The sequence below is a fragment of the Hevea brasiliensis genome, chromosome 14, assembly GCF_030052815.1.
Source record: "Hevea brasiliensis isolate MT/VB/25A 57/8 chromosome 14, ASM3005281v1, whole genome shotgun sequence".
NCBI classification, from domain to species: domain Eukaryota; kingdom Viridiplantae; phylum Streptophyta; class Magnoliopsida; order Malpighiales; family Euphorbiaceae; genus Hevea; species Hevea brasiliensis.
This window is the reverse complement of record NC_079506.1, coordinates 90277572-90293874: the sequence shown is the minus strand read 5'-3', so window position 1 is coordinate 90293874 and position 16303 is coordinate 90277572. Positions and strand designations below refer to the sequence as shown.

The following is a 16303-nucleotide window of genomic DNA, read 5'->3' as shown; positions in this document are numbered from 1 at the left end:
CTATTAGAGAGGGACCAAAGTTGCGTGAAAATTCACTTTATAATTCCACGTGAATGAACTTTAAGCTAAATGACAAAATAACGATTTAATTTCATTCATCCTTCTTTAATTTTAAAATTATTTTATAATCATTCTTTAAATTTAATTTATATTACACAAATACTTAAAATGTTCAGTTTCATACTACCTAAAATTCCTCTTGATGAGTTGTAAAAGGGTGATGTTAATAATTGGCCTCAATTATTGGTAGTATGTATTGATTGTAAAATATTATAGTTGATTTAAGCATCGAAAGAATAAATAACAAATACTTGAGAATAAGAAAATCAAGACATGCGTTTTTAGGATTTCAAAAATGTTACACGAGAAAATAAAAATGTTACTGAACGCAATGGCAATTGGCAACTTTCTGTTCAGTTCAATACTTTAGAGTCTGTTGATCTCTGTTTCCTCTGTTGTAGCTTTGAGCTGAATCTGTTAATTAGGCTTACCAATCTTGTTTAAGTGTTTCCTTCTCTGGAGGGTCTGGGTCCATAGGCTTAGGCCTTAAACACACAAATCTACAATTATAAGGCCTTAATTTATCAGTCAATGAAGAAGAGAAACTGGTCGGTGCTAACAAGTCCGTACATATGTCCAATTGTCCATCCTTAACATATCTAGGATCAACATGGGGCGCTGGGTTGCATGTCCTGAAACTACTTGTTGGCAGTCTCTGGACAGTCCATAGGCTTGGTTTAAACATGGAGGCGTTTCACGAATTTAGTTTGTAAACTTGCAAGTTGAGTAGTTAATTAGTCTTGCCATCTACAGGGGACATGGAACACAGTGTTTCACAATCTCAGTGTAGCACACTGAAAGAAATGTGTGTAATATGTATTTTACAACTCAAATCATTTGGTAGGAATCAACAAATTTTAGCAACATATATTATAGAATTCCATAATCAAGATTATCCTCAAATACTGCAAAAATTGAATCCACATTCTTCTCATATCAAATGAGGTATACAACAACTGCAACAAGGAAAGCCGCTTTTGCACTATGGACAAAGTCCCATTCCATCTTCTAATGGTTCTAATCCCAAAGCGAATTCAATTGTTCATTTAGTCAAATCTTTAATTGAAGGATGTTTCAAAATATTTCATGGCTCAAGCTTCACAAGCAACAGTTATCACTAGTTTTGTTTGCTCTTACAGATTGAACTCACTAATTCTCTTCCATCTTCTAATGGTTCCAATTGCCAAGTGACATTTCTTGCTCGTCTAGTCAGTTTAATGTGATGAGAACTCGAGGCTCAAAGCTCCAGTGGGGGGATGTAAACTTATATCTATTTCTGTTCAGGCTTACAGCTTGAACTCAAAATTTAGCAGTCATAATCCTGTAAGGAGCTAATAAAAGGGCATGATATCAACCTCCAAAACATTTTTTTGTCTTTCACTTGGGGCAAAGTAGATAGCTCCAAAGAAATGCTGAAAGCACAAAAAAAACAGTTCATTTGTGATATTTGTAATTAAAGAAACAATGACTGAAATTCAAATAATTATGCGAAATCAAATAGAAGTCTCATTTACCTTTATACTCAATTGAATAATTTTGTGGAGAAAACAATGCAGCTGTGCATCTAATATTATCTTGCATCTTGCAATGTCTAATTAACAGTAAGATTATCTGAATTGATCTACATACAAGAATCATAAAGTATCCCATTAGTAATCCCAATATCCTAGAATGGATGGAGTAATTTTAATTTCTTTTCTTATATTGGTTTGGTCATTAGAGATTACTGATTTGCAAATTCAAAATATTAAGAAAATGTTAAAAAGGATTTTTATATCGTGGAATAACAATGGTCTACAGGTATATGAATTACCTCATGAAGTGCTATGTGGAGGCTCATCTTCCAACATTTTCTCTTCCTGACGTTCCATAGCTGCCTTGTGAAGGAAATCACCTAAGAAAAAGGAAGTAGAAATGGAACCAGCAAATTTAATGCTGCAACAATAAACATGAACTGATTTTCCAAGTAAGATTGTTTAAATGAGAGCAAAAACAATTTGGCTAGTTATTAATAAGCATACCAGTCTACAGTATCTTCAAGTGTGCATGAGCTACACATAGAATTTGCAATTGATTGAAACCTTCCAAAATGAGATCTTTCCCTGTGGCATATATACCATATGAAGATTTAACACAAATTTACAAGTCTCAAGATTTGCAAACAGGTCTACAACTTCTGCACATGAGTTAGCATGATCTTCTGCCCTCTGCTATGCAAGACAATGTAGAGAATCTAGAAATTATATCCACTTTCAATACTGACCACAAATAAATGCAGCTCACCTTCTCTTTTCTTTTCCTTTCCTGGTGCAGTAAACTTATTCTTTTCTGAGTCATCACCATTACCATTATCTGTCTCATCATTGTAGGAAATATTGCCAAGTCTTGCTCAAGGTAGATAATACAAACTTAAAATGCTTAAAGAAAATACGTTCATGCACATAATTTTAGGTAAATAAAAGTTGATAAATGGGAGGCATGAATACCGCACCTTATTTGGTGGACTTTCTGCATTCCCTTTGCTAGCCAGTGCCAAAAGGGATATAGAAAACTTAGAATTTTTTGAACTACTGGTTTTGGAAAATACTCAATAGGAAAAAGAGCAAATGAAGGACTAAACAAGCATATTGGAAGCCTTACTTCCTTTATTTAAGTAACTGAGGCTCAGCATCCATCTGCAATTGAATCATCTTCATATCTCAATGATCAGTTTTGTCTGACTAAATGGCATTTGATGTGCTTTAACTGACCAAACTGCTACACAATCAAGGCTCTCCTGAAGTGAATCCATCTTTCTCCCGTACAAGAATTTCAATCATAATGTAATACCCATCAAATTAACATGAACCATCAAAGAGTACAAAATACGTGAGAGCTAATAAACAGGCATAAGAAAGAGACCAGTAAATAAGAATTTGAATTTCACTTCACATCAACTATTATCTTACTAGATAAATACTTTTCAAAGTTCTTTTTTCTTTCATTCTTCTGCCTCATTTCCATTCTATTCATGGAATCTAGCCATCCAATGGGTCAAGTAGAACTTCACTGTCACAAGAAAGTATATCGAACATGGTAACTGGTATTGTGAAGTCCTTCTCAAGGTAGATAAGTTAAAATGAATAAAGAAAAAATTGTCAGAGAAGGTAAATTGGAGGACAAGAAACTCACATCTTCATCAATAACAAGCCATGTCCTAACCCTGTTTGACAGACTATCTGCATTCACTTTGCCTTTCCGCTTCTGCAACACGAGCCAATGAAAATAAAATGTCAGCATATATCAAAAAAACTTTTATTTGCAAAGTACAAGATAGGAAACTGGCGTGAGAAAATAAATTGCCTGATTTGCGTCAGAGAAAGGATTAAATGAGACTTCCATTGTTAGAAACTTGGAGATTCATGTATTAAATTATCAATGATCATTAGGTATGCATTATGTAAAATGGTCAATCATCAGTGAAAGAGTTATCATTAATTACATTTGGTCTTACATCTTGAACTCACTAATTCTCTTCCATCTTCTAATGATTCCCAAAAGTGATATTGCTTGGTCCTCTAGTCAATTTTAGCTGAAGGATGTTGGCAATGGCAAGAGAACTGGAGGCTCAAAGCTCAAGTTGGTCATGTGAAATCTCTATTTCAGTTCAGTCTTATAGCTCAAACTCAAAATTTAGCAGGCATAGCTTTTTGTCTTCCACTTGGGACAATGTTGACAGCATCAAAGACATTCTAAAAGCACAACAACAAATGGTTACTTATGTAACCTCTTTATTGTAAATGTGCCTCGTAATCAATGTCATGAGTCAACCTCAATTAATTAATACTAATTAGAGTTTACCAATGATTGAAATTCCAATATCAATGGGAAATAAAATAGAATGTCTCATTACATTTCTACATAGTTGAACAAATTTTTTGCCTTTCCCATTGGCTCAAATGAAAGTAGAAAATTCCAGAGAAAATGTTTCAGAAGTGTATCTGAAATTATCTTGCATCCTACAATCTCAAACAATTAGCAAGATTATCACAGCTGCTCAAAATAGTAAGTTTTTAACAAATAGTAACATATCCGCATTAGTAATCCTACTCTTGCATGTGAACTAGAAGCTTAAAATGTCGCTATAACGTGGATGATGTCATGAGGGATTTTATAACATGGAATTACAATGAAGGTGTTAGAGTAAGGACCTGTTCTTCAACAATTATAATTTCCACAAAAGAAAAAAAAAGAAATAGAATGGAGAAGAAGAGAAGGAATTTTGATTAATTAGGAAAACAATCTCAATACAAGAATATCTTTTCCTCTAGCAGAGTCTCTCTGCCCACCCAGCTTACAAAAGCTGGTAATTCAGAATTACAAATCCACACCTCTTTATTCTACTATTAACACATATATATAGAGTTCCCTCACTTTACAAAATTGTTAACCACTCCAGCTGTATTTGCTAAATATTCGCCCCATTCTGTTGAGCAGCCACTGTCCACCTATTTTCTTGATCCTTGAGTCTTCTAGAATACACCTTCCATTCCCTTTTTGCTCTACCTCTTCCTTCAGTCAGCATCTGGTGTGTATCATTGCCACCTGCTACTGAAACAGCCTTGTCCTCAAGGCTGAAATCTGGAAATTGGCCGTGAAAATCACTCACATCAATCCAAGTGGCTTCCTCAATAGGATGTCCTAGCCAACGAACCAATACTTGGTGAACTGTAGTACCATTTTGAACAAAGTCCCTATGAGCCAAAATAGTTTCAGGAAGAGTAGGAATAGGTTCATCAACAGCCAGTGTAGCAGGGAGGTCTGTTACTACAGGACGATCTCCTATTACCCGTTTCAATTGAGATACATGAAAAATAGGATGAATTCTAGTAGTAGCAGGTAGCTGTAAACGGTAAGCAACAGGCCCAATGCGAGCTGTAATACGAAAAGGCCCATAAAATCTTGCAGCAAGTTTTGGATTGATGCGAAAATGCACTGTGTGCTGCCTATAAGGCCGTAATTTCAAGAAAACGATTTCGCCTACATGAAACTCAAGATCACAACGTTTTTTATTAGCTTGCTGCACCATCATAACTTGTGCTTGCTGTAAATTGTATCACAATTGCCTAAGTATCTCATCTCTATCCATCAAAGCATGAGAAACAGCTTCCACCCTTGTTTCTCCTGGAAAATACTGAATGAGTGAGGGAGGAGGTTTACCATATACAATCTGAAAGGGAGTGAGATTTGCAGCCCCTTGAAAACTAGTATTATACCAATACTCAGCCCAATGAAGCCATTTAACCCAACCTTTGGGTTGTTCAGAAGCAAAACACCGAAGATATTGTTCCACACTCTGATTTAAGACTTCAGTCTGACCATCAGTCTGCGGATGATAGGCAGAACTCATTCGTAACTGGGTACCCATCAATCTGAAAATTTCAGTCCAAAAATTACTAACAAACACCGGATCGTGATCACTGACAATAGAATGAGGAACACCATGGAGCTTGATGATTCCTCGAACAAAAAGATCAGCAACAGTAGCAGCTGTAAAAGGATGCCGCAGAGGGAGGAAGTGGTCGTATTTAGAAAGTCGATCAACCACAACTAATATACAGTCCACACCTCGAGATTTTGACAATCCAGTAATAAAATCCAAAGAGATATCTTCCCAGATATTTGTTGCAATAGGAAGAGGATGTAAGAGGCCAGCAGGAGAGAGAGTCTCATACTTGTGCTGTTGACAAATAAGACAAGAAGCAACAAATTGTTGGACTGATTTCATCATCTCACGTCAATATAACCCTGTAGCCAACCTTCTATATGTTCGGAATGCCCCAGAATGACCTCCAATAGGAGTGGAATGAAACTCTGAAATAAGACGGTGCACCCAAGAAGAGGTTGATGGAATGACCAAACGGCCTCTATAAAATAAATGCTGCTGGATGAGAGAATACGGGGGCCTAGAATGAGCATCTTGTCATAAGGCCGCAATAATGGGTTGCATGTCTGGATCTTGTTGTACGCATGAGATACAGCATCTAAATCGAGCCAGTGAGGTTGACTTATAGCAACTAATTGCATATTATCAAAATCACCTCGACTAGATAAAGCATCAGCAGCAGACTTCGATTTGCCGGGTTTATAATGCACCTCAAATTGAAACCCCAATAACTTAGAAACCCAGCATTGTTGGGCGGGGGTGATAATGTGCTGCTCCAAGATATGTTTCAAGCTTCGTTGATCTATTTTAACAATAAATTTCTGGCCTAACAAATAAGGTCTCCAATGCCGAATAGCCAACACTAGGGCCATTAATTCCTTCTCATAAGCCGAATTAGATAAAGTGTGGGAAGAAAGAGCACGACTAAAATAGGCAACTGGGCGACCGCCCTGCATAAGAACGGCCCCAATACCGTTACCTGATGCATCACATTTGATTTCAAATTGTTGTTGAAAATTGGGCATCACCAAAACTAGAGCAGAGACAATGGCTATCTTGAGCTTCTCAAAAGCAATGTGAGCTTGAGAATTCCATTGAAAGTGATGTTGAGCTGTTTTAGTAGTCAATGAAGTGAGGGGTTGAGCAATTTTGCCATACCCATTAATAAATCAACAGTAATAGCCTGTAAGACCAAGAAAACCTTGAACACCTCGAACTGATTTAGGAATAGGCCATTGAAGTATAACAGATCTTTTCAGGATCCATTGCGATACCCTTGGGAGAAATGATATGCCCTAAATATTCAATGGTACGACGGCCCATTGCACATTTCTTTTTATTGACATGAAACTGGTGTCGTTGTAGGGTCTGAAAAACTATTTCCAAATGATGAAAATGATCTAACCATGTTTTACTGTAAATAAGAATATCATTGAAAAAAACCAGCACAAAGCGTCTCAAAAACGAGCGAAATATATCATTCATAGTGGCTTGGAAGGTGGCAAGGGCATTGGTTAACCTGAATAGCATAACGAGGAACTCGTAGTGGCCAGAATGCCTCTGAAAAGCCGTTTTGGGAATGTCCTCAGTCTTGACCCGAATTTGATGGTAGCCCGAACACAGGTCAATTTTGAAAAAATAAGTTGCCCCATGTAATTCATCAAGCAACTCCTAAATCACCAGAATAGGGTACTTATTAGGAACCGTGGCTTTGTTCAATTTGCGATAGTCTACACAAAACCTCCAACTCCCATCTTTTTTTCAAACAAGTAAGACCGAACTAGAAAACGGGCTAGTGCTGGGGCGTATAATACCGGCTGCTAACATTTCTGAAACCAATCGTTCTATCTCATCCTTCTGATAGTGGCCATAACGGTAAGGTTTGACTAAAATTGGACCAACCCCAGCTTGTAATGGAATACCATGGTCAGTTACCCGAGAAGGTGGTAAAGTACTAGATTCAGTAAACACAAAAGAATACCTAGCCAATAATGCATTAAGTTGATCAGTTTGAGAAGAGGAGAGAGACCGAAAAAATTCCTCAAATGTAGGCATCAAAGAAGAGCAATTCAAAAGCAAAATACCATATTCAACATCTGCCATTTTAATAAGAGACGGATCCCTAGTGAGAGTAATTTCGCATCCTCCTTGTGAAAATTTCACAGACATTTTCTGCTAATTAACACAAACATCACCTAGCGTTTCCAACCAAGAAATACCCAAAATGATGTCGACACCTCCCAACGGAAATACATAGCAGTCAGTGGAGACAGAAAAATCACTTAGAATAATAGAGAGAGCCTTACAAAGCCCAGAAGAAGTTTCACAACGCCCATCCCCCAATCGCACCACAAAAGGAGAAGTCACCTGAGTTTGCAATTGCAAAGTGGTAACCAATTTTTCAGAAACAAAACAGTGGCTAGCGCCACTATCCACCATTACAATGACTGGAGTATTCGCTACCGTGCCCTGTAATTTCATAGTCCGAGGATGACTGATGTCTCCCACCGAAAACAAAGGAAGGTCCATTTGAGTGAAATGGGACTCAATTACCGTTGGAGAATCGGATAAAGAAGCAGAAATGTCAACAGAGTCCAGATCCTCAATACCTGATAGGTCATCATCTTCGCCAGCAATTAACAAACGCAAGGACTTGTTAGGGCATTGGTGCAATGGAGAATATGGAAGCTTACAGCGAAAATAGAGGCCCTTAGCACGAAGATCTTGAAGTTCCTGATTGGAATATTGGCGATAGTTTCTGCCCTTGAGACTCTCTGGTGGTGTTAGTGTAAGAGACGATGGTGAAGAAGAAGTGGAAGGTCGGAGACTAGACCCAGGGGGCTTATCCACAGGTGTGGGCTTATGGACTGAAGAAACAGATTGGGTAGGAGTAAAATGGGCCTGATATTTTGCACCTGAGCTCAAGAATGACTTAGAGCCAGATCCAAAAGAATTACCCATCTTCCCCAAAGGAGAGGAAGTACGTCGGGGTTCTGAAAATGCCGACGAGATTTGGAGAGCATGCTCAACCTCTCGAGCAAGAGTCATGGTGCGTGATAGATCTGTAGTTTCATGACTGCGTAATTGAGCCCGGATGTCGTCACAAAGACCATTCAAAAAATAACCCAAATAATGGGGATTTGTCAAGTGAGGGACCTACGCCGCTCTGGCCACAAAATCATCAATGTATGCATCGACGGTACCAGTCTGTTTGACTGCGGCCATCCGTTCATAAGGACTGGTAATACCATCAGACCCATAACGATTCAATGGCTCCATTGAAAATTGCTCCCATGTCAGTGTTGGAAGTCGTTGACGAAGCCAGCGAAGCCAATGAACGGTATTGCCATCCATGCATATAACGGCCAAATGGATCTTGTGCTCCGATCGAGTACCATTTAACTCAAAGAATTGTTCAGCCCTAGTGAGCCAACCCAAAAGATCAGTACCATCAAAAAGTGGAAGTTCAATACGACGAGCTGTAAGAAGAGTTTGATCCAAATTTTGGAATTCTTTTGGGCAACATACAAAACCATCACTAAAAGACGCGGGCGCAGATGGCAAGGGAATTGAGGTTGGGGAAGGAGTAACCTCACTTTCAGGTAGCACAGTTTTTCCCCTCGCAATAGTGCTTAATAGATCCTCAATAGCAGCAAATTTGGAATGAAAAAGCTCATGATCAGTGTGAAGTTTAGCGAATCCATCTTCGAGAGTGGAAACGGTCCCCTCTAACGAATCAAATCTGGTGTCCATTCGTGTATTGGGCATTCGAACGGCAGGTCGGACCAATTTGTTAGAGTAAGGACATGTTCTTCACCAATTATAATTTCCACAAAAGAAAAAAAAAAAGAAATAGAATGGAGAAGAAGAGAAGGAATTTTGATTAATCAGGAAAACAATCTCAATACAAGAATATGTTTTCCTCCAGCAGAGTCTCTCTGCCCACCAAGCTTACAAAAGCTGGTAATTCAGTATTACAAACCCACACCCCTTTATTCTACTATTAACACATATATAAAGAGTTCCCTCCCTTTACAAAATTGTTAACCACTCCAGCTGTATTTCCTAAATATTCGCCCCATTCTGTTGAGCAGCCACTGTCCACCTATTTTCTTGATCCTTGAGTCTTCTAGAATACACCTTCCATTCCCTTTTGCTCTACCTCTTCCTTCAGTCAGCATCTGGTGCGTATCAGAAGGCCTCCAGCTACTTAAATGACCTCATGAATTATGCAGAGAGCTATCTACCAACATTTTCTCTTCCTAAAATTACAAAGCTACCTTGTGAAGAAATCACCACGAAAGCGAGTGGAACTGGAGCTAGCAAATTTAATGCGGCAAAAAATAAACACGAAGTGATCTTTCATGTAAGATTGTTTAATTGATAGTAAGGACAATTGGATAGGTATTAGTAATGATACCAGTTAACAGTATCTTCAAGTGCATGAACTTGCAAATAATTAGGCGTTTCCCCGCAACATATATATCATAAGAAACTTCATCACAAACTTACAAAACTCAACATTTGTAAACAGCTCTGCAAGTTCTGCACACAAGTCAGTATGATCTTCTGCCCCCTGCAATCCAAGATAACTTAAAGAATCTAGAAAACAAACTTCATTCAATAGTGACCACAAATGAAGACATACTTGTCTTCTTTAGTTGTAAGTCTTTATCTGTTCCATCACAAACAAACAGATGAAGCTAGCGTTTTTGACTTTCTTGGTGCAGTAAACCCTTTCTTACTCAAAATCTCCTTTTGTATCTGCATCACTCCCGTTATCTGTCTCAAAAAATTATATAATACTGTAAAGCCTTGCTTAAGTTAGAAAATACAAACTTAAAATGGTTAAAGAAAATACATTCATGCACATAGTTCTTAGCAAATCAAAGTAAATAAATGGGGGTATAAAGATCACATCTTCTTTTGAGGGACTATATGTATTCGCTTTGCTAATGCTTCAGCCAGTGAACAATGGACTAAAAGGAATATAAACCACTTCAATTTTGGGAAGTACTAGTTTTAGAAAAAAAAAATGGATAGGAAAAAGAGCCTGCTATTTCCTAGAAAATGTAAATTATCCAATGAGAAGCAAATGAAAGATTAAAAAATATATTGGGGACCCTAACTTCCCTGATCAACGATCATTTATTTGAGGATTTGGATATCAAATTATCAATGGTCATATAATCATAAGGTCTATTAATCCTAAATTGAACACTGCCTTTGCAAGTAATTGACTGCTAAGGATATAGGAACACTCGGTCATCTATATGAACAGAACATTTGATAAAGTAAACATGCCAAGGAAAAATACCTGCATTTTCTCACATTGCAGCCATTCCTCATTGAATTTCAGAAAGAATTATCAGCCACGCCACCATCAATGGGAAAGGTTACATAAATGGAAGTTGGCAGACATCACTATTGCAAAATAAACCTATACTGTGGAGTTCCTGAAATTTTAAGTCAATACAAAATTACATAAAGGGAATGTACTGTAAAATTATGGAAAAAGCACAGCGTATGAGTCAATAAGGTAAGTCACACCCACTGGGTACCAATGGAAATGAAAAATACATTAAGTGCAGGAGATGGTAACATGTGAACGGGTGGCAGAGTAATAGCCTATGTGTTGTCCATTTGATTGCTTTATAATCCAAAAGTGTCCATTTTCTTGGAAACTAACTGAAAAGAGAGAGATCCCAGAAACTCATTAAAGAATTGGTGGAGCGCCAAAATATAATCAATGAAACCATGGGGAATAGAAAAATGAAAAACAAATAGTATTTCTCACCTAAACTCTCTCTTATAATAATTAGATCAATGCAAACGACCCATGTGTGGACTGCAAACGACCCATAAGATGATCATTTATTACTAAACAACATCCTGTGAGAAAATTTAGCAGAACAAAAAGACCTGATTATTTTCAAAAATTAAAAAAAAATGATATTACACATGAAAGGAATTGAATTAGCTAAAACATGATTTCTAAGAAAAAAATAGGTTCAGTGTCTGCAACATGCAAGGGGGCAATCGATATAATTAGGAAAAGAATCAGAAAATAGAATGGATGATTGAGAAAAATTTATAGTTGTTTCCATCTGAAGTAAGAACTTTGAACTGAAATAAGAGACATTTTGCATATTCCTGCCGAAAATAATTAATTAAAATGTATCTACTCATTTGCTATGGTGATATTGGGATCTCTTTTCTTTACCTTTTGCTAAATTTAAGATTAAGCTAAATTTGCAATACCAGACTGAAAAATACCAAACTGCTTCTCTTTTCTTTCAGTTAAAAACAAAACAGAATGATTTGTTCCTATTTTTCAAAATAACACAGTCAACATGTAATCTTACTCAATTTCAATCCTAAGTGTAAGAATTGAAATGATCAACATTTTTAATTAATAATATACGATTCTCTACAATGGATGTCAACAGACGGAAGGAGTTGAAATACCCAAGAATTCACAAATAAAGCTAGTTCAGCGAGCACGCCCAAAGAGGAGAAAAAAGTGGTAATTATCCTGAAAAAGAAAACAGAAAGAATGTATCAATGGGAAAAAAGTGACGAGAAATTTAGAATTATTTTTGTTTGTAGTAAAATTCATCAACCCTGACTACTGAAAGTACAAGAAATTTTATATATTTGACCCAAAAAAATAGCTTAAATTAGTTTGGAGGAGAAAAGGAAAACAGATGATTGGTAAACTTACCTATTTCTACGTCTGGGATATGAGAAATCTTGGACCACTCAGAGCCACTCCCCTCGCTACAATTTTCTCCAAGATAAGGACAATATGTAATCTCGAGCTTCCTTAATTTGGAGAGGCGTTGCATGGCTGTAGCTGTAGGTAGATACTTCAAATTCATACAAAACTGTAATTGCAGGATTTGAAGAGACGAAAGGTTGCCCAACCACTCCGGCAAAGCTTCTAATCCATGGAAATAGCATATAGACAATGAGTTTAGGGCAGTGAGGCGTTGAAGTTGATCTGGCAGATACTTTATTCTACCTTCAGAATCCCCAAATATAGCTAGGGATTGAAGGGATGGCAGGTCTTGGATTGAATTCAGATAAGGGAAAGAATCCAACTCCTCCGAGAAATTACCAATTCTTGATTCCCTTAATCGTGTGAGACCTCCTAATATTTTCTCCGGAAAGCAACTCAACATTTCACAGTCTCTTATTTCTAAAAGACGAAGAGAATGCAATTCTCCTAAATATTCGGGAACAGACGTTAGGCCTCGACAATACCTTATTACCAGTGATTCCAGAGAAGTGAAGGATTTCAGTCCACTTGGAAGACAAATTAATTTATGACACCATCTAATTGTAATGCTTTTAAGAGAGGGGAAGGAGTGTACTTGTAGTTCTTCAAATAAGTAACTCAATTCTTCACATTCTACGATTTCCAATGCGACAAGCGATGAACTATCACTTAATGGAATTTTTGCCAACAGAGGACAATACTTTATGGACAATTCTTCAAGACAAGAAAATACCGATGTTTCGCCTCCTTCATCTACTGGTGGTGCCTTCCATTCAACTAAACTCATCATATAATTAAAATATAATTTCTTTAATGCTGGAAACAGTCTCCCTCCATTACCTGTGCTTCCACTGTCAATGCCATAGAATTCGTTCCCTATACATCTTATCTTACCCATTGTTATTATTTCGAGCGTTTTAAGACGAGGAAGATGTCCAAGCCTTGGGAGTTCTTCGCACCACTCACACTTCTCCAATACAAGTTCCACCAAATTATCAAATACAGTGAAAGAATCATCTTCACTAAGAATTTTCATCCCATATAGCCACAGCGGGAACTTTTTGCCCGAATAATTCTCTACCTTTATTCTCTCTATGTTTGAGTGAGGCTCAAGACCTTCCAACACTTCCTCATCATTGCTGTTGCTTTCTCTTTCAAAATTCCATTCAAATCTCCATCTAAAATGAAGGGCTTTCAATTTCGTTTTCCCCTGTAGATTTGATTTCTTTGCTTCTTCTTTGTTTCTCACCTCCTCAAGATAACTTATCTCCAACTCGCCGCTTAGTTGGTTTAAGCATTCTAGTTCTTCAATGCTACCTCCCCTATCTGTGCCCACGGCAAACAAGGATAATCTTTCAAGACAGGTTAACCTCCCCACCTTAGATGGCATATGTCTATCATAAGAAAATTCAATATGCCTCAAGCTGATCAGATTGCATATTTTATTTCCAGGAAGCTCTTCAAGTGACTTGCACCTAAGGAATCTCAATGTTTGCAAATTGTAGAGCTTGGTGATGGATTCAGGCAACACTTTGATTTTAGTGTCTGAGACGTCAAGATATCTCAAATGTTTCAACTTGCCAATAGAAGATGGCACCTTCTCAATATTAGAACCTTTCAATTTTAGAGTGCGCAAGCTTTTCGACTTCCAAGACCCATCAAAGACAATACCATTCATGTATAAACTACGCAGCTTCTTAGAACCACCTTTTGGAAATGCCGCTGAAGCTTTTGCATTTTGACAATCCACATATAAACGGCGAGCGGAAGACAAATCATCACTAGTTGAACAATTTTTCAAAGTCACTGTTTCGTACTTTGAAAGAGATAATGCAAGATCATGTACAAGATCATGCATTTTGCACTTTCCAATATTACCGTATTCATCCCTCACCACATCTTGGAAAAAAGAATTTTGAAGTAAGGCATTAGAATACTTGTTGCCCTCATCTTCACTAGATGGCACAACAAAACCTTCAGCCATCCAAAGCCAAATTAATTCTTCCTTTTCAAAATCAAAATCTTTTGGAAACATCGAACAGTATGCAAAACATTGCTTCAAATTTGAAGGCAAGTGATCACAACTCAATTTTAATATAGATTCAATATTTTCCTTCTTATATGATGCATTCAAAACATTATTATTTTGAATTGACAACCATGCTTTCTCATCCTTTCTAAAACCCATTGTCCCACCTAAAACTTTTGCTGCTAATGGCACTCCCCTACATTTTTTTGCAATCTCCTTTCCAATGTCCTCTAAGTTTGAGGGGATTGATGCTGTTTCACTTCCAAATGCCCTTTCCTTCATAATGGACCAACATTCATCATCAGACAGCAAATGTAGTGTATGCCTATGATTTGTAGAAGTCTCCACTATTGATGCCACTTCCTCGCTACGAGTCGTGACAACAATAGCATTGCCATTGTTTTTGCTAATTCTTACCAAACGAGTCTTAAAATCATCCCACCTATTTGATACCTCATTCCTCTCATTCCACACGTCATCAAGAACAAGTAGAAACTTTCTCCCCTCCAACTGCTTTTCAAGCTCTTTAAGTATTGCATCCATGTTGGTCACTCCACCCGCATTTACATTGAAAGTTTGCAACATTTCTCCCAAAATTTTTTGTTCATTAAAGTTATCAGAAACGCAAACCCATATTTTGTCGTCAAAAAGATTTCTTTCTATGGCTTTATGACACACCAGTTTAGCTAAGGCTGTCTTTCCCAAACCGCCCATCCCCACTATGGGAACAACGGTTAGAACTCGTTGGTCACAGGAACTCAGCAAGTGCACGATTTCAGAGACATCAGCTTTCCTCCCCACAATTGGGTTGTCAAGGATCGAATCTGTCGTTCGATCGAAGTTGATTTGAGACATTATTCCATCTCTAGATAGGACTCGAAGTCCAAAATCCGTAGCTTCGTTCTTAATCTTTTTCAACAACTTAATTGTTTTCCTAACTTTGTGGACCATTTTGACATGCAATTCAGCCTTCTTGACACAACGAGTGCCTTTAGAGAATGAAAAAAGGCAGCTTACCTCCCTTCCAAGTTGTTCTTGCATCTCAACCTTTCGTCGAAGATCCTCGTACGCTAACTCATCAAACAAGACATCAGCATCATCAGCTACATCTTTGAGCTTCTTCAGCCAACGCTTCACAGGTTCTCTCTCTGTTTGTTGTTCCTCTGCATCCTGTAGCACACCACGGATCAGGGTGAGGGATTCCTCGAGGCCTTTCAAGTCGTTCTTGAGATTCCAAGCGCCGGTGATTTCATTGGTGATGAGCGAAGCCACCCTGTACAGAGTTGCATCCACCACAAAACTGAGGATCATTTCAGCCATGGTACCCTTCTCGCAAAGATAAAAGAAATAAGTTGAAGCAACAGTAGAAACCGTAAAATGATTGCAGGAATATTAAAGGGTGAAATCAAAGTCTTGAGTAAATTATATATATATATATATCTATATATATATAATCATCATTTGCATAATTAATTTTAATATTATTTTTAATGCATCAACTTGTTACTTTTCTGTTAATAAGCGACAAAACTATTTCTGTATATATAGTCAACAGCAACATGCGCAAGCTATCCATTGCCATATTTCATCAGGATTTTGACAAAAAAAAAGGTGTAATAAAAAAAATTATAAAAAAAAAGTTTGAAAGTAATTGCTAAAAAAAAAGTGAATTATGCTGTGTATGTGAAATATTAATTATAATAGTATTTTTAAAATTCGAATGCTATTTATAATAGATATCGCATTAAAGATTTTAAAAAAAAATTTTACGCCAGTAAAAAATAACGTTCAACTTTTTTTTATGTAATAAATAATTAAAAAAAAATTAAAGGTTTGATGCTACTTATAGTAGTATTTAATTTTTTTTTAATTTTTAATTATTTTATTTTATATTTTAAATAAAATATAAATATTATTTTAATAAATAAAATTATAATATTTAATATTATAATATTTTTATTATAAATATTATTTTTTAATTTAAAATTAAATTAAAATTTAATGAAAT

General features: G+C 36.8%; 1 protein-coding gene across 17 annotated transcripts; it reads right to left on the bottom strand.

Moving 5' to 3' along the window:
• Positions 1–896: 896 nt before the first annotated feature.
• On the bottom strand, positions 897–15691 carry LOC110651183 (putative disease resistance protein RGA3). Of its 17 annotated transcripts, none has more exons than XM_058133836.1 (14): positions 12210–15691; positions 11954–12020; positions 11283–11377; positions 11040–11173; positions 9906–10941; positions 3953–4058; positions 3232–3303; positions 2701–3108; positions 2552–2582; positions 2344–2412; positions 2082–2162; positions 1874–1995; positions 1575–1681; positions 897–1472 (listed from the first exon to the last, which is right to left on the bottom strand). In XM_058133836.1, exons 1-2 carry the CDS (start codon positions 15613–15615, stop codon positions 12016–12018), a joined length of 3411 nt encoding a protein of 1136 aa, XP_057989819.1. In that variant the 5' UTR covers positions 15616–15691; the 3' UTR covers positions 897–1472; positions 1575–1681; positions 1874–1995; positions 2082–2162; positions 2344–2412; positions 2552–2582; positions 2701–3108; positions 3232–3303; positions 3953–4058; positions 9906–10941; positions 11040–11173; positions 11283–11377; positions 11954–12015. The 17 variants fall into 17 exon arrangements, with proteins under 17 accessions (XP_057989819.1, XP_057989817.1, XP_057989821.1 ...); XM_058133834.1 differs by having other exon boundaries at positions 1874–1954; XM_058133838.1 differs by having other exon boundaries at positions 1874–1954; positions 2082–2412; positions 2701–2851; positions 3009–3108.
• Between the last annotated feature and the right edge of the window lie 612 nt (positions 15692–16303).

Coding starts and splice junctions, on each gene's coding strand:
- LOC110651183 (XM_058133829.1), bottom strand. CDS start 15,615: ATGGCTGAAATGATCCTCAGTTTTGTGGTGGATGCAACTCTGTACAGG.